A 22,101-nucleotide genomic window follows, 5' to 3' on the forward strand; every position below is an offset into this window, starting at 1 on the left:
CCAGTAGCTTCTGTTGAAGTAGACCGTGGCTAAAATTGAACACTTGCCCCTTAATTTTCAAAGACTGGCAGAGGATTTAGCCACGCAAATTTCATTAAATGGAAGTTGTATGGAAATGTGTAGCTAAAGCCCAGGATTTTATTTGAAAAGTGGACTTTGATGTTCACAGAGTTAGTTGATAACATTTATGTATCTGCATCTGAAAAGTTAAAATGAAGAAGAGATATCCCAAAAGTAAACCAGAAAGTGTACTCTGTGTTGAGACAGAACAGTAGCCTGACCAGAGGAAGGGATAGGTGGTGTTTACATATTTCAGGGGTTTTGCATAAGGACACAGCTGCCAATGATAACTAAAAAGCAGAGGATGTACCATTGACATACTCAGCGTGTATCATTCTTTTGATTGTATGTCATCAGACCTTCATTCACCCAATTGTCAATACGGGTTGTATGTGAGATGGGGGAGAATGTTCTTTATTTTTATTTAATCTTCTGTATGTTTCAGGTCCCATTCTTCCACCTGGTCATCCCTCTGCTGCCACAATCCCTGCTTCGTCCAGTGGGCCCCCACCTCCGCCACCCCCGCCAGTACCTCCTCCGCCTACAGGAGCAGCGCCACCTCCCCCACCTCCACTGCCGGCAGGTGGAGGACACGGGGGTAGCACTGACGATGGGTCAATGTCAGGACTAGCAGCAGCCCTGGCTGGTGCCAAACTCAGGAGAGTACAACGGGTAAGGTTTGTGGCACTGGGGTTTTCACACAGTCTGGCCTTCACTGGAGAATGAGGAATGCTTGACCTAGTTTTATTTAACCTTCTGCTAATCTATTTCATGGATAGTCGGAATTCATTACAAAGCCCAATGAAATGTGTTTTAAGTGACCATTCCATGGACCGTGACAAGTCAGTTGCTTGTACAGGCTGTTATTGAAAGGAAGGCTGAAAAAGATTTGTGCTGGAAACAGGGGTGAAAGTAAAATTAAACTCTTACCGGTACAGGGCTGGTTCCTTCCCCCTCCCCCAGAAGGGGCGGGGCTAGGGGTCAGCATCCCCCAGCCACCCCATCCACGCTGCCTGGCCCGTGGCGCCCGGGGCTCCAATGGCGATTTAAAGGGCCTGGGGCTCCGGCAGCGGCGGCCAGAGCCCCAGGCCCTTTTAAATTGCCGTTGGAGCCCCAGGGCAGCTGCTCCTTTTGCCTCCCCTCTTCACCCCCCTTCCCCCCCCACCGCCCGTCGGTGAGTGCAACAGGGGGCACAAAAGGGGAAGCAACTTAAAGTCAGCTGTATGGACTGGTACCGGAAGCCACTTTTTACTGGTACGCTGTGCTGACATGTACTGCCTTTCTTTCACCCCTGGCTGGAAACCTGTAGGGTAAAATCCTGGCCCTATTGAATTCAATGGCAAAACTCCCATTGACTTCAGTGCAGCCAGGATTTCACTCCTAGAGTCAAATTTTTAAATAAGTTAGGTGCACAGTCGCATACACAATTACTGCAGGTGCACATTCAGTGGCTATTTATGACCGTTTGCACTTGCCTTTTCCTGAGCTGCACGTGCAGTGTGGCTGGGCCTTTAAAGTGGCCTTTTGTCCATTAGAAACAGTCCTTAAAGCAGATTTCTATGTTTGGTTTTATAATTTTCAGGAGGAAATTTTCCAATTGGTTTTTTTTCCTGACTTGTTTTTACAGTAATTCACACTTTGATCCTCACTGCTCAGTGAAGATTAACTAGCAGGTGCCTGCATCGATCTCTCATGTGACTAAGACATAATTGGTTTCTCTCCAGCGTATCCTCACAATCATAGAATATCCGGGTTGGAAGGGACCTCAGGAGGTCATCTAGTCCAACCCCCTGCTCAAAGCAGGACCAATCCCCAATTTTTGCCCCAGATCCCTAAATGGCCCCCTCAAGGATTGAACTCACAACCCTGGGTTCCTGTAGAATACTCACTAGTATTATGCTATCAACCATGATGATAAGTAGTTAAAACTACACTAGACTTATCAAATAAAGGCTTGATTGTGCAGCCTGTGTGTGAGTAGGCGCTCACTGAGAGGAGTACGAGTTGCATAATCTCACCAGAAATTCAGAAGCATTTTGTTGTCATTTTCATCATTTGCTCAGGTATTTACAAAATCCACGGGGGGTTTCCCAATCCTAATATGTGAATTAGCCACTGGGTTTGACCTGAATTACATTTGCTTCCGTTCTGGCCCATTGTGCTTTCTGCCTCTGACTGCATGCTGCAATCCTGGTGCTTTGCTCCGAGTGATTATCTAAACTAGTCAGAAAGGGCCGGTAATTACAATAAATTCCTCTGGTGACTTGCAATATCAATTTGTGTCTTAAGCCAGAAGATGGTTCAGGAGGCTCCAGCCCCAGTGGGGCCTCTAAGAGCGATGCCAATCGAACAAGTAGTGGAGGAGGAGGAGGAGGACTAATGGAAGAAATGAATAAATTACTGGCAAAAAGGTTTGTACTCCATCCTAAAGTAAACTCTAGAACAAGCGCACCAGCAGACAGTGGAACAATTCGCTTTCGGTATCTACTAGCAATTGGGTAGCTCCAATGCCTCTTTGAAACTGGCAAAACTCTGCATGGGATATAGTATTGTGGAAGTTCAAGAGATCAGTTTAACAGCCTGCCACGCTGCTATTCCTGTGTAGGTATTATTCCCTGGACCCCCCCCCCTTTTTTTTTTGACACAGTAAACGCATAGGTGTTGCCACCAATGGTGTCAGACCAGCTTGAGCTGCTCTAGCTGAGCCTGCAGATTCTGTGGGAGTGAGAGCCTTAGAAGTTACTGATTTTTCTCTCTGACTTTGCTGGTTTACAATCTACGTCAAAGCTGCTGTGTTCTAAAGGAATGAGCTTCAACAGAGCCCCGGCCAGATAATTATTACGGGGTATATCAAGGGGAATGGACCAAAAAAGTATCCAAAACTGTAATAACAAGATTGCATATTGGTAGCCTTTGAGGTAGTAAAATAAAATGTCGCTGTACCTCTTACCCAGCGAATACAGCACGTCAGCTATGATGCCAGGTTAAGCAGATTCCTTGATGAGTCTACATAGGGTTGAAAGCAGATAATTCCCACCATAGCACTTGTGCTTCATGCTCCCTGGATTCCCAAAGAATAACTTTCTAAAATCAATGCAGTGCAGGGGGATTAATGCTTGTTATTAGCAATGACATAGGAGTATTTACTAGGTAGTGACGGCAGTACAGGATGCATTCATGTGACTTTTTGGTGTCCCTGCAGCTTCTCTATGCTGCTGGAAATCAAAATGTACAGGTGAGTTGCATCATACGCGCATTTAACTTACACAAATTCAACTATACGCGCTCGGCAGAAAAAAAACAAAAATAATGAGATACCTGTAAATAGTGTGGGCGATTCCGCCCACCATTCCACTCAATGAGCATATGCCTCGGAGTGAGCGTGAGATGGGAGATGTGAATCTGCTGTTCCCTCAGTCGGTCTCAGTTCCCACGTGCCTCTCCTAGCATGAGCATCTCGCCACGCTGAGTGTGATTCTAGTTCTTAAAGATACGTATTTTTTGTACAACATGGTCCCTAAACGGAAGCCAACTACTTCTTCTGGTGCTCAACTGAAGAAACAGCTATCTGGTCCAACGCTGGAGGAAAAACTGACTCTGTTGGACTTATTGAGAGACAGTATGTCTGTCTCCAGCGTGGCACGTAAATATGGCTGCAACGAATCTAGCATCCGTGCCATCAAGATTCGAGAGAGAGAAATTCATTAAGCCGTGGCATGAAGTGATCCAATAACTGCTAAGGTGACGAGCAAGGTGTGTGATAAGACTTTTTAGTGAAGACGGAAAAGGCATTAAACTTATGGCTGGAAGACATGAACCGTAAACGTGTGCCTATTGATGGCAACACATTGTGAGAAAAGGCTCTTAGCCTCTACGTGCTGTTCAAATCTCCCCCCGAAGAGGGACAGCCTTCTGATGAGAAGGAATTCAAAGCCAGCCAAGGTTGGCTTAACAGTTTTAGGAAACGCTTCAACCTCAAAAATGTGCAGACTACTGGTAAAGCTGCATCTGCCAATGAAGAGGCAGCAAAAGCCTACCACGAACAATTAAAGAAAATCATAGACGAAAAGGGCTACCTTCCGGAACAAGATTTTAATGCTGACAAGACTGGGCTCGTCTGGAAAAAAAATGCCCAACCACACTTACATTTTGAAATCAGAAAGACAAGCCCCTGGCTTCAAAGCAGCTAAAGACCGTGTGACTGTGTTGTTTTGTGGCAATGCGGCTGGGCATTTAATAAAGCTGGGCTTGCTCTACAGGGCTGCAAATCCCCGTGCCCTAAAAGGCAAGAACAAAAATCTCCTGCCTGTGTTCTGGCAATCAAATAAAAAGGCTTGGGTGACGGCAACATTATTTCTGGATTGGTTCCACAAGTGCTTCATTCCGGAGGTCAAGCAGTACCTCGAAGAGAAAGGACTTGACTTTAAAGTGTTGCTGATTGTAGACAATGCACCTGCGGCCACCCTGGGGCACTCCGGTTTGCACATAACGATGTTGAAGTCGTCTTTCTCCCCCCCCCCCATACCACCTCCATCCTCCAACCTCTCGACCAAGGTGTGATTTGCTGTTTCAAGGCCACGTACACGAGGCTTACGTTCTCACGGATACGTAGCGCTATGGATGCTGATCCCAATCTTAATGTGATGGAGTGTTGAAAGTCCTTCAACATTGCCGATTGCATCATTTATATTAAACAGGCAGTGGATGCAATCAAGCCTGAAACAGTCAATGCATGTTGGCGAAACCTATGGAAAGACTGTGTGAATGATTTTAAGGGTTTCCCGACCATTGACAAAGAAGTGAAACCATTGTTCAGGTGGCCAGGCAAGTGGGTGATGATGGCTTTGTTGACATCCTTGAGGAAGAAATTGAAGAATTAATTGAGAGCCATAGAGAAACATTAACTCTTTGTTAGTCAGAGGAACTGATAAAATCATTTACAGAAGACGAAGATGATGACGACGAACAGGAAGAGCCAGCAAGTTGGAATCTTCATAAATTTGCTGAAGTGTTTCAAGCAGCAAAACACTTGAATGATTTAATTTCTGAATATGATCCGTCTATGGAACGAAGCCTCAAAATCACACGTAGTATTACGGAGTATTTGAGACCATATCAAGAAATGTTTGAGCAGCTCAAGACACAACAGCGACAGTTGCCGATCACCATGTTTTTCAAGGAAAAACAACCGGCAGCAGATGAGCCTACGCAATCAACTTCTTGAGCTGTACCAGAGCCAACCACTTCGTCTACGACAAGCTCTCCGTCACCCAAGCTCTTCGTCACCTCCGTCTCCTGGATCGACATCAAGCCCTGACGACCCCCTGTAATTACCCACCTGTACTTACCCCCAGTAATTAAAAATACAATACTGTAAAATTATATTTTGCATATGTACTCTTTATTATATACTGTACGTTACTGTATACATTATACACTTATACATATTACTGTACAGGGTTGTATACATAAAATCATGTACAGTATACTGTACTTTATTGGCGATTTAAGGAATTTTCAAGGGTAATTTTGACTATATGCGATTTTCGCCTTACGTGTTGACTTTAGAACCTAACCCCCGCGTAAGATGCGACTCCACTTACCGCCTGTTGCATAGAGAACATAGACAAGACTGAGTGGAAATAGATGCCCAGTTCTGAGTGTGCAGGCCGGTTTAACCAGCAAAGCACCTATCACTCAGAAGTCTGTCAAGACATAAAAAATTCTGCCCTCAGTTACTTCTCTACAATCCTATGGAAGTCAGAGGGTTAGTTTGGGGTAACTGCCAGGAGAATATTCTCTATGGGCCTCACCTGCAGTCAGATCCACATGGGTGCAAGGGTCCCCCTGCATAGATCCAGTTACAGGACTAGAGCGTACATTTTTAATTTTAACTGTTTATTCTTTTCCCCGTCCCTTTTCCCTTCCCTTAGAAATCTCTCCCACCATAGGTTGCCACCTATCTTAAAACCTGTACAATAAATAATTCCCTCACAACATTCCATCCTTTACAGATTAATAAAATTCTCTCTACTACTTTACACTTTTGACGTATCCGTTGGCCATTATTAATAACATAACACCTGGCATTGACCATTATTTTTACTGATTATATGTGCCAATGAAATGTTACTGGTCCTAAATATGTTTGGGTACGTCCACACAAGTGTTTCTATTCCTTGGCAGGACATGAGATATCACACCTTAAAAATCACATCATTCTGATTCCCTTCTTTGCTTTTTCTTCCCAACCTTCCATTGTAATGTTCATTTTAATAGCCTGTAGCTCACAAGTCACTAATGTCAGAGATGCTTTTGAGTTTATCTTAAAGGATTTTTTATTGTTATACAAAGTGTAAACAGGGAAAGAGTAAAAATGCAGGAAGAGGAGGAGAGGAATAAATAGGAACGGGTCCACTGTTACAAAGCATACAGATTTAAAATGGCTAAATAATGTTCTCTGCCCCAGAACTTTTCTTATTCAAATGGCCTTGTCCAGACAGCTCTCCAGCCCCTATTGGTTTCAACCAGAGTTCTATACATACAAGACAGGTAGTTGTAAAGCACCATGTAAATGTACAGTCCTGAAAAACTGGTTATGAACAACATAAAATGCCAAATATACAATTATCTCTGGTTCATTTGAATTAGAATAGTTATTCACTGGATTCAGTGGGTCAGATTCTGATCTCACTTTGTGCTGGTGTAAATAAAGAATGAAGAGTAAAACTGTTATATTAAAGTTGTAATCAGGCCAGTGACTAGCGCTGTATAAATAATCAGAACAGATGGACAGACAGACTCCAGATGTTAAGGAAAGTCTCCATCTCTTATGCTTGGAAGTAGTAAGCCCCACAAAATGTGCATCTTTAATGTGTGGCTGTAATCTAAGAAAGTGGCTAATTAAGTGTGGCGTCTATTTTCGCCAACAGATGTGGACCTTTTGGTGTATGCAGAGTCATATGTGCTCACTCCAGTGACAAAAATAAGCTTTCCCCACATTTTACTCCTGTTAGCACTGCACAGCCAACACAGCTGAGACTGAGTGAGCCGCAGGTTCTGTTCCCCCATGGGAGTCGTCAGAAGAATTGTTTACCAAATTCCACCTGTGCAAACCCATTGAAGGCAATAAGACTGCACAGGTGTCCACTGAGAATGTCATCTGAACAAAGTGCAGTTACACGGGTGTTAGTGAGGACTTCCTGTGACCTGCAGAACTTTGTTACTGGTGATGATGTACGAGGTGCAAGGAGAACTTGACTCTTATGGTGTCGCAGGTTGTGTTTACAGGGCTGGCAGTCAGAAAAAAAATCTTTTTCCTTTTTCAACTGAACTCACACGATACAAAAGTCATTGAGAGACCAACAGAATCCCCATTTTTCAGCATAGGTCTGCACATTTAAGGATGGAATTTATCCAGGGTAGGCACAGTGACTGAGAAGCTGGGTTTCAGGTGATATAAAGCATTGCTTGCAAGACTTAGTGATTCCCATGATAGCAGCTGCTATAATCATTTCAGAACTGAAGTGGAAACAAAGCAGAATGAAGTGCTGTCTCACAAACCACTGTCATTTCTAGGCCCTTTAATTTTGCTGCAAGATACCAGAACTTAACTCTAACACTAGCCCCTCACCCCAGCAGTGCTTTTCTTGGCGTTGGTCCACAGAAGGATCGAGAAGTTCCAAGACCTCTGACCACTGGAATTGTCATTCCCCCAGGTGCTGACTTTTGTTTTTGCCAGTGGATGCTGCTCTCTGCCGCTTTCCGCCCACCCCCCCATCCCCATGTGAGCGGCAAGCAAGGGTGAGGCCTCAGGGGGAAGAGGCCAAGTGGGTGCGGGGCCTCGAAGCAGGGGGCAGGGCCCACAAAAGATTAACCCATCCCTGTGGGTGCTGAGCACCCCTGTTTTATTTTAGCGGGTGCTTGAGCTCTGGATCCCCTATGGAATCAGCACCTAAGTTATTAATGCTATTAAAATGATATAAACGATATTGACCCTGTCCCCCACCTCCGGTACACATACACACCAGTCACACAGCATGGTAGATCTTAGTTTCATGCTTTTTCAGAATTTAAACACAGACCACCTCTGTTTTTGAAATCTGTGAGGCTTTTCCAGGAAGAAGGAAAATCCCTTCACAGATTTTTCCTATTCAGTTGGTAAGGGGTTTGGAATTTGGTTTTGAGAGTTGTGTGGGGTTTTATTTTCCTTCTGTGGGGTGGATGTTGCTGGCCTCAGAGTCAGAAACGAAATAAAAATGCTGCCAGGTTAGTGGAAGAAAAATCTAATGAAGTGGCTTCTGCAGGTGGAGGAGTATTTGATGGATTACAGTCATCACAGCCAAGGTCCATGTAATATGTGGAACTGCATTGCACCTAATAATCTAAAATAGGAAATCAGACATCCCTGAATCTTTCTGGCTGAGAGCCCTACCCCCCAGATTAGGTGGATTTTCCTACAGCTGCCAGGTAGCATTCACACAATACAACTCTCCCATACTGCTCACACAGTCCATCAAAGAGACAAGGTGGGTGAGGTAATATCTTTTATTGACCCTGATTCTGTTGGTGAAAGAGACAAGTTTTCAAGCTTACTGAGAGCTTTTCTTTGGGTCTGGGAAAGGTGCTCTGTGGGTATGTCTACGCTGCAATTAAACACCCGCAGCTGGCCCATGTCACCGGACTCGGGATCACACGACTATAAAACTGCAGTGTGGATGTCTGGGCTCAGGCTGGAGTCCAGGCTCTGGGATTCTGCCTGAGCCCAAGTGTCTACACAGCAATTTTGTAGCCTATGCCCAAAGCCTGAGCCCAAGTCAGCTGACATGAGCCAGCCGTTGTTGTTTAATTGCGTTGTAGAGATACCCAGAGTGTCAGAGCTAAACAGAGTGGAATAGATTATAGATAACACATATTGTAAGAGACCATTCAGTGTGAAGTGGACAGTTAACACCTCTGCAGTCATAGGACAAAAAGTGGGAGTTAGTGGGTTATGGATTATTGTGATAAACCATAAATCCAGTGTCTTTATTAAATCCAAGAAGTTTTAGTGTCTAGCAAAGTGATTTTCACGTTTCCTTTGAGGATGAGGACTGAGAGATCAGATGTGGAGTGATCACTTTGTGAAAAGTGTTCACACACAGGTAGTAAGGCGTTTTTGACTTGTATAGTTTTTTCTGTGAAAGTGAATAACTCTCCTTGTCTTTCTAATATTGTGGGACCAACATGGCTACAAGAACACTGCAAACAGTCCATCAAATTGAGTTGCACTTGAACACATCTTGGGCTCGCTACTGCTGGCCACATAACAAAGCAGCTATGAAGTCTGTGCCCAAGTGAAAAGGGTGAACATTTGTAAATGGAGGTGAGGGGGTAAAGAATGAGGGAAAAGGAGGATCCCAGATGCACCTAGATTGTTAGTTCATAGTGTGTGATTTATGCTCTGAAGATGCAGTGGACCTGAGTTTGCTTTCAGTTACGCTGGTGCAAATCAGGAGTAACTCCATTCACAACAGTAGAGTTAAACTGATATAAAAAACTGTGTGAGCAGTAGAGTGAGTGGTTTTGTTAGGATTAATTAGATGATGTTTGCACAGTACATTGAAAATGTAAAGCACAATTTAAGTGCGAGGAATTATGGTGATGAAAAAATGAAAACTTCCCTTCCCCCGACCTTGGCGCCAAGCTTTGCAGAGGATAGAAATGTGGTATGTTTTCTCTAGTACTTTTAGACATTAAGCAGAGCTTGAGAATCAAATGTGCATGCTCCCACTCCTCAGGAATCACATGATCATTGTGGCTAATGTACTAAAAAGAAAGTAGAAACTGAACAATACTTGTTTTCCTTTGAGCTACGTTGTGGTTTGTAAGCCTCTCTAGAGAGAGAGCAGGTGAACTCCTAAACAGCATGAACTCCCAGAGACAGTGGCTAGTTCAGCCAGAATTCCTCTTGTGCTGACTCTACTAGCCAGGGTAGGAGGAAGGGCCATGGCTTCCTCGCTTCCAGCCCCTTGGCAGTGTCCACCTATATAAGTGCTGGTCTGTCCTGAGTGCAAGAGCAGGAGACGGGCCACAGGCCTTCCAGAACCTCCTTCTTCCACTTTCCTGGCCCTCTTATATTTAGGTTGCGCCATGCCTCTCATAGGAACTAAGATAGACTGAAGTGACCTATTAGGCCACTGTCCCATCCCTCTGCCAGGACAGGATTGTTCCTATATAAATAGGCTTGGCAGAATTCAATTTTGTTTTTATTTATAAGTTCAACAGATCATATCAGTGTTTGCTTTTAAGCATTGTTTTATATTTTTATTGATTTCAGTTTTTGCAGTTGTGCAAAATAATGCAGCGGGGGCGGAGATCAGACGGCAATTATTTAGTGACAGCAGATGTTGAGATTCAAAAAGTTTAAGCTTTATAACTGTTAAATCACAAGTTATCAACATCACATATCAAAATATACAAAGTAAATAGCCTTAAATTAATCTCTAATAACTTCCCAAGCTGCATTTTTTTCTTACTTTGCCTATCTGTCCATTTAGATTATTCTGCGTGGACATATGTTTTCAGCTGTTTATGTGTACACTGAAATTGATGTTTACCCACATTTACTGATAAAAATTAAATCCTTTCAAGCCTTCTTATAGATCACAGCTGTTTGTAACCTGTTTATCTGTTGAGCCACGTAGAGAGTGATGCTTTACCCTGTCTCAGGCTGACAAAGCAATACAGAATCTTGGTCTCAGCTCAAGTATTTTTCATTCAGCTTTCTCTAAAGCCCCTGGATGCTACAGGTACCATGAACCTGAGGGCTTAGCAGTTCTACAGCCTTTGGATTGGCTTTTGGGCATTCAGAATCTCCCAGGATCCACCAGAGGCACAGGGCTATCCATGTGAAAGCCCAGGCCTGACTACTGGCTCTGGCTCCCTCCTGGCTTCCAGGCAGCCAGAGCTTTCCCTCACCTCCTGCTACCCTGGAGCCCACACTCAAAGGAGATTGTGGCACATTGGAAATGTAAACGTGTCCCCAGGCTGCACTAGCTGCTCTGTGGATGCCCTTTGAGGCTGGTGGGGCGTGTGTGTGTGTGGGGGGGGGTTAATGTGCATTTCCGCCAGCCCCACATCTCCATGCCCATGTGCAGATCCTTGGGCCTACAGATTGTGCTCTCTGGGTCAGGGGTGGGGGAGGCAGAACGAGTGAGTTCTGTACATGGAGAGTCCATTCTGCATGTGGATTTAGGGGGAAAATAATCTGGCCCAGTATTAGAACATCCAACCGAGTAGTCTATGTGCCAGTGCTTTTTATTGTAGAAGCAGCCCTATACCTTGCAAGAAATTGCCTCTTAGTTGCTCAATGCCATATACATTTCCCTTACCCCTGTTCCTTTATACTGTACAACCCTGTACTTCTGAATGGAACCTTGACTCAAAATATTGATCCCCTGCCTGAAGATCCTGCTTCACAGAGGCCTAGTTTGGATTCTTAACCATTGCAGCCTCTTCTGCTAAAGAAATTCCACAGCAGTAAAGATAATCCTCAGCAAGGCACAAATCAGTCTTTTCAAATGACGATTGAAGCCTTGTGCAGGAAATGCATTTCTAAAGGGTTGACTTTGTCCTACTTTTTTACCCCTGTGCAAAGGAGGAAAGCAGCGTCACAGTCAGACAAGCCAGCTGACAAAAAGGAAGAGGAAAGCCAAAACGTAAGTGAAGCATTCACTAGTATTGTGTGTCTGTGAAGCAAAAAGGGTCTCCCAAACTAGCTGATATGTTGCGATTGCTTGAAGGCTGGAAGCACAATACTTGCCCACTGCACACACAATAAAATGACTAGCAAATGTTCACACAAGCTAAATTCAACTGCTCCAGTGTACTTAGAAACAAGAATCCCTTCTTGTTTGTTCACAGACCAGATATTGTCTAAACCACATCAGTGGTTGCCTCTTCACACTATGCTCACAGTAGTGTTTTTAAGGTTGAAGAGGCTCCCCCTCATTTATCCCTCGGGAATATTTGTGCCACCCAAAAGGAAAAGCCCCTGGTATGGTAAATCCTATTAGTATCTCATTTCAAATCAGTTCCACATATTTTAGTTCAAGCTTGTTGCATCCCTGGGCAGCAGACGTCAGCTGAACTGACCCGTGTCATCCATTAAACATGATGGCTTTGGAAAGTAGATTACTTAACCCCTCTGTAAAGCAAAAATCAGCTCGCTGCAGATGACAGATTACATTTAAAGCAGATTTCTATTGGGGAGGGGGACAATACTTTAGCCACTGAGCTGTTCAAAAGCTGTAACATATCTTTGTAAATGCATTCTATACCATCAAGTGTCCACTTGTGTCAGTTTGGTAGATCAAAGAGTATGAAATTCGGGCTCATGGAGGGGATAGTAGTTTCAGTGCATTTCTGTTTGAACCGTTCTCTCCGTGTGCTGCTGGATGTTTCAGTTGTCCTCTAAAAGATTAAGTGAGGGCTTTGGTTTTGGTTGAATTTTAAAGTGAACTTGGTGCTTGTGAAAGGAGCCACATTATCAGCCAGGAGGCTGAAGTCCTTTGTTTATCCACAGAACAGTTACAGCCCAGGAGAGCTTCCCCACCAATCACCATACCTAGGGTATGTCTGCACTTCAATCAGAGGTGACTTCAGCATGTGTAGAAATACCTGAGCTAGCTTTGATCTAGGTCGCTCAAATGACAATAGCAGCAAAGCCGTGGCAGCGTGGACTAGCAGTCTGAGTACATACCCAAGCTGCTGTGGGTTCGCTGCCATTGTCATTGGTATTTCTACATATGCTGCAGTCACCTCTCTGATTGCAGTGTAGACATCCCATAGAGGCAGCATGTCTAGGAGGACAGGAGTAGTGCAGTCACAACTCCCATGCAGTCCTTTGCCTTTCTGCTGAGACTTCCATCAGCGCTGTTGCTATTGGCTTATGACCTTGTAGTGCCTTTAAGGCAGAGCCCCATGCTGTGGAGGCTCACTGCCAATGCAGGAAAGTCCGGAGGCATCATGCCTCAGGCACACTGACGCTGCAGCTTCAGAGAGCACCAGCCTCAAAGACAAAGCACCACCTGCTCCCCTCTCCTCTTTGGGGCATGGCCCCGGGGCTTCCCACGGTATTTGGAGAGGCTTGCTGCGGTCACAATGCTGAGGGTGCTTGCACTCCGTGAGAATGAAGGCTTATTTTGCGTGACCCCTAGCTAGGTGAGCAGGGCTGAGGCTGCCTCTATGGCCATCCGCTCTGCTCACAGCTTTTCCCGAAGCCTGCGTTTGAACCATATACCTAGAAATGAAAGGCACAATTTCCCAGACTCTGCTCTCCCTCCGCTGTTAAATGCTACTGTCTGCTTCGCCGTCTGCTTTGCCATTAGCTCATATTCCACTCAGACCTTTAGTTTAGTCACATTGTAATGGGCCTTCCTTAGTGTGATGGTTCTGGAATTCCCCCATTGATTGTGCAACAATAACAACTTTGCAATACCTTTATTGTTGCTGTGGTACCTTCTATCAAGCCTAATGCAAAGCCAGCAGCCATTCAAACTAACTGACTGCTTTTTCATTTTAACTGACATGTTTAGTCCTTTGTCATAGGAAGCTCTTAAATAATAATTACAGATCAAATACATTAGTCTGGATTCTGCTCTGTTGTAAAGATTCTCGATTCTGCTCTTTTACCCTTATGTAAACCCCAGTGACTTCAGCCCAATTTCCATGAAGAAATATTGAATGTCCTATTTAGGATAGCTAAATAAACTGAAACTGCTATTACCATCGTTAGTGGAGAGATTGGTCTAAATCCTGTTGTCACTTACTCCTATGCAATCCAGCTGAAATTATACGCGGGTAACAGACCAGTATCTGGTCCTGTATCTCTCCAGCAATACAGACAGTTTCTGAACTTGGGGATTAGTTAGCTCAAAGAATGGGCAACGGCAGCCAACACCTTTCAGTCATGAGCATGAGACCAGCCGTGGTTAGTAGGTAGGAATGGAACGGTAACATTTATTGCCCACAGAAGGACAAGCAATGTCACTGTTTGCCCTCTGTTCAGTGACCTGAGTTGGTAGGTTTCAGCTGAGTTCCTAGTAGAAAACAAAAAAGAAAAAGAAAACACCACCCATCCGAATGTTTCCCCTTGCTGGTCTTAGTGGAGCGACCAGAGTTTAAATGGACTTGGGAGTGACCTACCATCTCACCTTCGAGGTGGTCCCCTCACGTCAGGGTTGAGGCACATGAGCAAGAAGCTTGCACTGACGCCGCCTGTTCTGTGGATGAGCGGAGAGCACAGTCCATCATGTCCATCGGTGACTGTTCACTTGAAAAATGTGGAGTCGAAATTTAAGAAACATCTTGTTTTTCTTTTTTAGGAAGATGCTAGCACCTCACCTTCACCAGTCACACGAGGCCCTAGCCAGCAGCAGAATTCTTCAGGTATTAAATCGAATTATTAGCACTCTTCATCTTCTCCTTAATCCAGTGAAACATTTTACCATTGGAATCTGGGTTGATTATCTTAGCTCTGAGTAAGGGGGATTTACTAACAGAACATCTACAAATAGTTTTTGTTTTAAAATCTCTTTTGAGCAATGAAGGGTGAATGTGAATTTTCTTCTCAGATCAGCATAAAGATAGAACGGTGAATCTAGTTGTTTGGGTCCAGATTCTCACACACACTGAAATCAGTGAGAGTTAGGCCCCTAAATACCTTTGGGGATATGGACCTTGGTTTCTAAGGGTCAGATCTCCCGTTGGCTTGTATCTGCATACGTTTCCATTACGAGAGTTAAGGGGAGCTGTACTGATTTATACCATCTGAGGACCTGGCCCTTAATGCAATTGCTATTCACAATGGGCCTGATCCCACAAGGTGCCGTGCCAAACGAAGGACGTTTCAGAGGCTCAGCACCAAACAGAATTGGGCTCTTAACATAATGTGGTTTTCAGTGATGAAGTTGAGAACAAAAGATTAAACCACAGATCATCTACAGGTCATACAGACGCAACCTGGTGACGATCCTGGGACTTGCAAGCCTTACAAGGACACCCTTCCAATAAAATGAGCACTGAGGGCTTATCTACATTTAAAACATAGCAGCGGCAGCTCCGCTACTGTTGAACTTCAGTGACCAGGCTTCATAAGCCGACAGAAGGACTTCTCCCGCCCACATAGTAACTCTAGCTCCCTGGGAGGCAATAGCTAGGTTGACAGGAGAATTCTCCCATTGACATAGTGCTGTCTACGGGCTGGGGAGTTAGATCGGTTTAACTGCGTTGCTCAGGGATGTGAATTTTTCACACGCACCCTGGGCAACATAGTTATAGTGATCTCATTTCCTAGTGTAGACCAGGCCTTAGTCAGTCCTTTGGGACCGTCAGATCAGCATCACTTTTGAACGCAGAAGGTATTGTTTGCTTGCTTGTTTTTGTGAAGATGAGGAAGATCAGATTGAAAGGGTGCATATGGATGAGCTGTAGGATTTTAGGGCTTTCTAAGCTGTTGAACTGAGTAATTCTCTTAAGAATCATAGTTGGGGGGGCTCATGTGTGCCTACAAATCCTTACACACACAAGTTGTATCTCATTGACTTCAGTGGGGCTATTCACTTACATATGGTCTACTTCAATCAGAAAGATTGGGCTCATAGTAAGGAACTTCAGGAAAGGTTATATACTCCTAGATATGCCAAGGCAAGAAAAATCGGGTATTTTTGGCTGAGTGTTTTGTAAAAATATACAGTGGGTTTGGCATTTTGTAACCTGGACCATATGAAATCCTCCATGGTGATTTGCATAGCTGTAATGCTGCCATCCCTTCTGAGATATCCAAACACTTTACAGTTCTGTTGTCCCATTGACATTTGAACTAAATATTATAAAATGTAAATAGCCTTTTTATTCGTGATATTAGACACATGCATGAGAATCCACTTAACTGGGTTTATCAGAGGGATTCTCCACCTTTTTCTGTTCTGTAGACCACTTTGTAAGCATGAGAGCCTCTTGTAGACCCAGCTCCCCAGAACCCTACTGCTTTATTCTCAAAATGCTTCATACTGCAGGCCACCAGGGGTGATCCGGAGTCCGGAGACCACTAGTGGCCCATGGTCCCCAGCTGGAGAGCTGCATGTCTGTCATTTTGATGAAAAAGTTGTTGCAATTAGGAGAAGAGGCCCTTTAAATGTAGAAAAGTCTAGAAAAACAAAATGAAAATATTGTAATTGAATTAAAATTATACTCATAGTATTTATTCCTTATTTCTTCTTTTACTATTTGAGTGATTTTTGTATTAAAAAAGCAAAACTCAGAATTCCATATCTTTTAGTATGAGGTTAAACATCACTTAACTGCTTGGCACTAGCTAAAGGGGATCAAGTGTCATTGCCCCTCCTCTGCATAGATTTTTACTAATACTGTCCCAATTAAAAGCAGCAGTCATTATTATTCATTATTGCTAGCCTATCTGCTCCCTTGGATACATCTCTGTAAAGCCTCCATCCCAGCTGAATGAATAAATATATAAGAAAAACAGTTTCATGTTTTTACTGGGCAAGGGAAAAAACCAGAACAAACAGTAATTCTTCATTATTACTTTACAGACCCTGGGAAGAAGCCATGGGAAAGAAGCAATTCTGTTGAAAAGCCTGTATCTTCATTACTCTCTAGGTGAGCTGCACGGGTTAGTCTCTAGAATAGTAGCACAGTCTGGACTGTAAGCATGCTATCTCCATAACGTGTGCTCAATTCATGTCTTATTTCATTCCATTGCCATAGAAATCCATCAGTGAAGAGTCTTGAAGCTAAGAGCCCCATACAATCCCAACTACCTTCTAGGTACTGAAAAATGATCTGGCTTCTTAACTGTCTCAGCTTGTCCTTTGGGAAATCATGTCATCGTTGGTACAGCAACTAACATTCATTTGTCCTTGTCATGACTGTCCTCAGCCTGTTGTGATTTGCTCCTGTCTGCTGCTTTACTAACTCTGAGCCAGAGGCTGGTCTCAATTGGGCAGAGTGATTGTGAATTTGTGATATCTGATATCAAAGAAAGTTTGGCTCAGGGAGTGAGTGGTAATGCCATGAACTGCCCTAGGATTTCTGCCCCGGGGCCCTTATTCAAGTAAGCTGTGCTTAAGTATCACAGAAGTCAACAGGACTTAAGCATCTTTCCGGGTGATCCTTCCTAACAGGAGACACTTCCATTGCCCAGCGCATGAGAACACTCAAAAGCAGAATCCATCTGGGGGCCTGCACCCAAGAGAGGAGAAATTATTTTTGCATCCAGTAAGGAACATGTGCAGCAAGGAGTGAGGAAGGAAAAATGAAGCTGAGTGCAGCATAGGAGCCACCAGAGAGGGCAACCAGGAAAGAGGAGACAGGATGGGTCTGCTTTTGTAGATTGGAAAGTCAAAGGGAGGAGTCCAACAAAGCTTGTCCGTCCAAATGGCCAAATTACAGGCACAGTACATGATCACAGGTATTGAAAGGTTTAAGTGTGACATTGGGAAGCTAGAAAAAGGCTTACTTCCAGTCCTCGGCCAGGACCACAATGTGACTATCGTATAGAGCTCTGAGCGTTGTTGGGATAAGTTAGGGGTTGGAGGTGGGACATAGTGCTTTAAATTATTCATTTCAGTAACAAACGCTTTCTCTTATTTGACACTGTTATTTTGTGCTACAGTGTTGTTAACACACAGAAAAATAAGTGGGTGGTGGCAGATGTCGGAGCGCACTGTGTGAAAGAACAGGGTCAAATCCTGCCCCACATTTCACTGACTTCAGTGGGGTTGCACAGGTGTAACTAAAGGCAAAATTTGGCTGCCTGGGTCTATCCCAGATCCACCATACAATGTCAGCTGTTAAAGATGTGCCAGCTTTCATTAGATTCAGATGATCATAGTATTCCCTGTCCTTGCAAATGCTGAGCTAAAGCTAGTTACCAAGTTTTCACGCAGTGACTGCTGTAAGACCACTGCTGTTTGGAGGATGTTCAGTGGGAAGTGCATTCACGTTCTGTTCTAGGCCTAGCACAAGAAACTACTCTGCTTGTTCTCTCATTCATACACTTTGTGGGTGGGATTTTCAAAAGCGCTCCCTGTTGGCCCAGCTCTGCTCCAGCAGCGTCAGTGGGCGTTTGACCACAACCAGAGTGAGACCACCACTGAGTCCCTTCAGAAAACCCCACTCGTAATCTTGCTCATAGCTCACGTGGGCAGCATAAGGATCAGAATTCAGGAAACACAAAGGACTTGGTTGTGCAGCTCTTTGTTGGGCTGCAGGGCCGCTGGAATCAATGCAAGACTTGCCTAAGAACGAACTTGCGCCTAAAGACAATAGCAGAGCCAAGGCTGAAATGTTCTCATTAGGCATAGGCCACTTGATCTTTTTGTAAAACGCTTCATAAAGAGTCACCAATTTCAAAAAAGGGTTCATAACCTCTACTGGCTATTTTAACAAAGCAAGCCTCTCTTGAGGTCAGCCCTTTCAATAATGTCCACTGCGGTGCCCTTGGCGATAGAAAAGAGACAGGACTCGGATGTAGTTACACAAACCTGAAGTCTTTGGGATGCTGGGCCAAGAAACACAGCTTGTGCTGTACAGCCTTACCGCTCAGCCCGCCTAAGGCAGGATTCAGCAATGGGATGGATTGCTGACTACAGTCACTAATACAGTTAGTTTAAGCAAACATCACTTTTTTGGGTTTACCATGATTTTAGCAGCTGACTGAGTCCTGAGCAGTCAAGACAGTGTTTATTTTTTAGGAAATGCAGGTGTGGAGGAGAGACTTAATTTTCAAATGTTTGAGTCAGCCATTGATCCTGCAAACCTCCATCACTGCTACACTAACTACACAGTGGTGCTGTAGCCATGTTGGTCCCAGGCTGTTAGAGTGAGAAGGTGGGTGAGATAATATCTTTTATTGCACCAACTTCTGTTGGTGAGAGAGACAAGCTTTGGAGCGTCACAGAGCTCTTCTTCAGGTCTGGGCACTGAGAACGTTTCTCAGACCTGAGGAACAGCTCTGTGTAGCTCAAAAGCCTGTCTCTTTCACCAGCAGAGGTTGGTCTAATAAAAAATATTACCTCACCCGCCTTGTCACGGTAAATAATTAACAGCCATGAAGACTCTACTTTAAAGTAGCCATAGAACTGTCTAGAACTTAATATTATTGATCAGAACTCTTTGGCTAAAGTGTTACATATTAATTCACTCCTCAGCCTCTCCGCTGCATTTTAAGATTAGAAAACAAGCTCTCTTGCTGGATGGTAGTGATCAGCTGCAGTCTGCTGTCCCAGTATAGTGCTGCTTGCTTCACAAGATAGGCTGGCTGCAAAATACTCCTGAATGGCACAAGAGGGAGTAATGGAACTTTTAAAAAAGTTAACTTACTCAAGAGCTGTGTGTTGGGATTTCATCTAGGTTAGGGGCTCTCAACCTTTTTCTGTCTCATCCCCAGCCCCCCCTCCGCCCCCACGCTATAAAAACTCCAGGGCCAAATGGCAGGCGGGGGTTGGGGCTCTGGACTTCAGCCACTGGCTGGGGGATGGGGAGACTGGGGCTTCAGCTGCAGGGTGGGGGGACTCCAGGCTTGGGGCTTCCGCCCTGTGCGGGCACCGGGTCTCAGGGCTTTAGACTGAGGGGGAGTGCTGGGGCTCTCGCGGCTTCAGCCCCGTTGCTTCGCTCCCAGGTTCAGCCCCATGATGGGTACTGGGGCTTGGGGCTTTAGCCCTGAGGGAAGCGCCAGGGCTCCGGGGTACCGATGGCTCCACTGCCGGTGACTCCGCTCCTGGCTTCAGCCCCGAAGGGGACACCGAGGCTCAGGGCTTCAGCCCCGCAGCTCCATTCCCGGCTTCTGCCCTGAGGGGGCACTGGGCTTTAGCCCAACCGGGGCTCGGGACACCCAGCTTCACCCCCATGGCTTCACTCCTGGCTTCAGACCCCCAGGGGGCACTGAGGCTTGGGGATTCCTGTGGTTCTGCTCCCAGTTTCAGCCCCACACTTCAGCTGTGGAGCCCCACAGCTCCCTGAAACCAGCTCAAGGCCCCCCCAGGGGGCTGCGGACCCCTGGTTGAGAACTTCTGAGCTAGGTGTTTTGCAGCCAGTGACTATTACAATGCTTCAATCATAATGACAGTAGCAAACACCACATGGCTTAGTAAACATTGCAGAGAATTGATTTGCTCCTTTATCCTTTGTTTCCATTTCTCAAGGATGAAGCCCGTGAGCAGCAGCAATGATGTGGCTATGGATGCCTTAGATTTTGATCGAATGAAACAAGTGAGTGAGTGGGTTTTTTGAGCGTAGGGAATTTGATATGGGTAGCTGTCTTTCCCCTTTATATTTGTCATACATGAAGGGCAACTGGTCAGGCTAAATGAAGATAGAAACATCACTTTTTGCCTTTTTGTTTGCCCAAACTTACAAAGCTCCTATTCTATTATGGAGGAGATCAGAGTAGATCATAGTGGTTCCTTGAAGCTCAGAGGGAAACAGTCCCACTGTTATTGGATCAAAATGTTTGTGCAGCAATGCCATCCCCTCTTCCCTGGTACATCAACAGGTACAGAACTCAACCCCTTTGGTAGTGAGAACGCAGGTCCAGAACACAGAACCACTGGACCTAAAGGAGTAAAGTTATTTAGCTGATAGCAGTAGTGGGTTTTTATCATCTATATGGACCGGCCCATAATGGAGGCCATGGAATTCTGAACGTACATCTTTTGTTTTGTCTCATCAGGAAATATTGGAGGAAGTTGTAAGAGAGTTACACAAAGTGAAAGAAGAGATCATTGATGGTAAGAAATATCAAAATACATTATTTTTCTAAGTTTGATCCTGAGAGATTTCACTCAGATTCAACACATAAGAAAATAAAAGCTGCAGAGAGTTCCTCAGAAAGTAGTTTTACAACTACTTTCCAAGAAGCTCTTTGTTAAATATGTATTAGTTATATGTAAATATGAAATAGCTGTGACAAGTATGGATGTGACTATTGCTCAGAAGCTGGAGTGGAACCACAAGAGACAGAAGTATCTACCCAGAAGTATCCACTGAATTTTGATCACTCAGTTGCATTTTTACATGCCTTGTTTGTCTGTGCTCTGTTCTGAAGCTTGAACATAAGGCATTCAGTCTGAATCTTTTCAGCAGTTTTGCGTTGCCTTTTGGGGATGGCTTAGCTTTTTCCCGACATCCTGATTTCATAGTCAACTGTGTATATATATCAAAGCTTCATGTAAGGGATTTTTACGAGCAATACAAAGACTGCACTCTTCCATGCATATCTAACTGAGATGCTCAGCACTGGTTTACATGCAGACCAGAAAGAAGGAAGTTCTGCCGTCCTTGGTCTTTCAGTTACTCTGCTATGCTATGAATTCTCACCTGTGGTAAATAAAATAGGGTTTTAAATCCTCACATAGAACAAAACTGAGTTTGTCCACATTTGTGTGGCTTTGTTCATTCAGCAAGTTTTGCGCTACCTTAAACAAACTAACTAGATTCCGATACTGGCTGCTGTTCTAGGTGATAGGTGTTTTCTCAGCTAGTACTGTTCCAAGACCAAAGGATATTGTTTACACAGCAATAAAAACACTCCATTACAGAATTGCTGGGGTCATTGAACTTGTTGCTAAGGCAACTGAAAAGAAGCAAGAAGAAATCTTGTTTTAGTATTTACAACTCCATCCCCTAATTTGCTGTATGAGAATTATTAATTATCGGTGGTACCATATCAGAGCATTGATGTGTCAGGGTGATGGTTCTGAGAAATCCCCACAATGCATCTAGCAAAGTGTGTAATAGCATAACACGGGGGCCAAAATCCCCTTCCCAACAGCTGCAGTGATCATAAACTAAATCTCAGAAGATTTGTTTCTCATAAGCTTGTTTTTTAACCATATTCTAGCAAAATACAGTTTTCTAGAATTATTTTGAAACTACATAAAAAGAATACTAATTTCTATAGACTGCGACTGTCAATAGGAAGTTGTAAGGCTTTTCCATGCACATCAGACGCTAGCATAGAATGACAGGTTTCAGAGT

The 22,101-nt window shown here is 44.3% G+C and overlaps 1 protein-coding gene across 4 annotated transcripts in view; it reads left to right on the top strand.

The window, feature by feature from the left end:
- EVL (Enah/Vasp-like) overlaps positions 1-22,101 on the top strand; it is a 208,888-nt gene that overhangs the window by 183,334 nt on the left and 3,453 nt on the right. For 3 of the 4 annotated variants that reach the window (XM_048853438.2, XM_048853436.2, XM_048853437.2), the window contains exons 6-13: positions 506-732; positions 2,350-2,471; positions 11,699-11,759; positions 14,427-14,490; positions 16,656-16,722; positions 16,831-16,890; positions 20,268-20,334; positions 20,795-20,852. In XM_048853438.2, the coding sequence (XP_048709395.1) occupies positions 506-732; positions 2,350-2,471; positions 11,699-11,759; positions 14,427-14,490; positions 16,656-16,722; positions 16,831-16,890; positions 20,268-20,334; positions 20,795-20,852 (726 nt within the window). The remainder of the gene's footprint in view (positions 1-505; positions 733-2,349; positions 2,472-11,698; positions 11,760-14,426; positions 14,491-16,655; positions 16,723-16,830; positions 16,891-20,267; positions 20,335-20,794; positions 20,853-22,101) is intronic. The other variant, XM_048853439.2, reaches the window with a different exon arrangement.

This window comes from Caretta caretta, chromosome 6, assembly GCF_965140235.1.
Source record: "Caretta caretta isolate rCarCar2 chromosome 6, rCarCar1.hap1, whole genome shotgun sequence".
In the NCBI taxonomy this organism is placed as follows: Eukaryota; Metazoa; Chordata; order Testudines; family Cheloniidae; genus Caretta; species Caretta caretta.